This window comes from Branchiostoma floridae, chromosome 12 (genome assembly GCF_000003815.2).
Source record: "Branchiostoma floridae strain S238N-H82 chromosome 12, Bfl_VNyyK, whole genome shotgun sequence".
NCBI lineage: Eukaryota > Metazoa > Chordata > Leptocardii > Amphioxiformes > Branchiostomatidae > Branchiostoma > Branchiostoma floridae.
In genome coordinates, this window is record NC_049990.1 from 21,979,286 (window position 1) to 21,981,325 (window position 2,040).

Sequence of the window (2,040 nt, forward strand, 5' to 3'; positions counted from 1 at the left end):
ACAACTAACGGTAGACATTTGATATTTACCAGAACCTCTTGCAAACAATTACTGTAAAAGAATTTTCATCCCCTCTCTTGTTCAATGATAACTCATTTTTGTGTATCAAGAATAGTTTTGGGGAGCATTGACAAGAAGTTTTGGAATGTTTCGGAGTTGTTTGAACAGTCCTATCAGATGGTGTGTATGGCCAAAGGACCAAGGTCGTTGTTGATAGATGTAGGTCAGGGGACATAGTGCAAACACCTGTCAACATCTCTCTTAGCAGGGCGCTAGCCTGTTTCATGGGATCAACTTCTGTTATGTACTCAGGGAAATGGGTTCAAATCCCAGGAGTTGGACTCCTTGGAAGTTGGAGCAAGATTACTTGTAACCTAACATTTTTGATATCAAGCGGATATCATCAGGGATACATGTGTAATACACCCTTAGTAAGGCCCCCTTTTCACTAGGTTGAATGACCATATTTGGATTTGTGTGACACTTGATTTTATAAATAGAATGTGATGCATGATGTAAAAGTATGATTTGAAAGAAAACAAATTCTTAGCATATTCATCCTTTGTGTATGAAATTCTTTCAGCAATCTGTCAAATGTTTGGTCACTTAAGGGGTGCAACTTCTGGCTTAAAGGGTTGTTAAAACCTAGAAATGTAAAGGTATAAATTGAAATGCTCAGATCTGACCAATGTGCATCCATTGTCTTAAACAGTGAGCTAAGATTAGTCTATTACGTATAGGTCAGCTCTACTTCTGGTAATAAAGTTGCTGTGTTGGGCTTCCAATACATTTGTAAATTTGTTGATACTTCTGCGGGATAGGAGACAACAAGAGATCTGTATGTGTCTTGTGAAGAGGGCCCTAATGTTAAAACTTTCTTTATCTGTTTCACGTTTCTACAGGAGGGCCATCCTGACAGATACGATGTACAACAGGCCATACCAGTCTACAAGAATATTGCGGTAAGTGTACAGTATTTCCCATACCAAACCTGTAACATCACATGGACTTCCCTCTATAGAAAACTGAGAAATTCGTAGTATGAAACAAGCCCCAAGATGAAGAAAAGCTGAAAGATGCAAAATGTCTCAGAGGAGTGCACTGAAAAGTGCCAGAAAAGACAGCCTCTAACAAAAAGGACTAACAACATATAGCATTCTTCCAAGAAAAGACCAAATTTGTCTTTATTAAAATAAAAAAACAGCATGTGAACCGTTACGTATTTACGTACTTTTGATTGGCCGTATTTACTCATTCATATAAGTTTACACTTTGTAATTACTTTACTGAAATCTAGTGACATCTGCTTTCGCAAGTGAAAAAAAGGCAGCCAGGTATTCTGAATAAAAAGCCCTATTCACCCACATTGCTTTATGGAACTTTTAAAAGTCTTTTGTGGAGTCTTGTTTAATAATTTGCTCCAAGGGTATTGTATTGATAGTAGACTGTGTACAATGGTTTCCACCCCCACCAAATCCAACATGACAAGTCCTACAAATGAAGAGTATGAACAACCTGAGAAGTATCCAGATGTTTCAATACTTAATCAACCTCAGAGCTTAAGTGTTTCCCTCATACAGGTATGTAATAATGGTATGGATAACATCACAATATATATACACAGGTGCGTAAAACAAATGTGCCCCACCCTTCCCTCCCACCATATGTTACAAAAACACATGTCAGTTCTAGAGCAGGGGACTTTGACCGAAAAGTCGCAGTTGCCAAAGCAAGAGGAGCATCTCTAGCATTGTGAAAGTAGAACGATTTTCAGTACAGGGAAAAAAGATGTCTGCAGTTAGTGTTGAGGAGATTGAGAATGGAGGAGATAGTCATGAGATAGAGGTAAAGGTATGTTGCACGTATGAAGTTCACATTGCGAATAAATTGTATACCATTTGTGTATGTGCTAGTGCTTGTATAATAGTTGACTTTTAGTTCTTGTCTTTGTGCAAAGTTTATTGTAGAGTGACACTAGTTACCATCTATTAGCGTGGGGCATCCTTATTATATAGCTTTATACATCCATGCAGTTAGATG

The 2,040-nt window shown here is 37.9% G+C and overlaps 1 protein-coding gene across 1 annotated transcript in view; it reads left to right on the forward strand.

The window, feature by feature from the left end:
* Positions 1-2,040, forward strand: part of LOC118427191 (rho guanine nucleotide exchange factor 7-like) — a gene marked incomplete in the record, with an annotated part of 32,321 nt that overhangs the window by 8,860 nt on the left and 21,421 nt on the right. Inside the window, 1 exon segment of the mRNA XM_035836827.1 lies at positions 903-962. Within this exon segment, the coding sequence (XP_035692720.1) occupies positions 903-962 (60 nt within the window).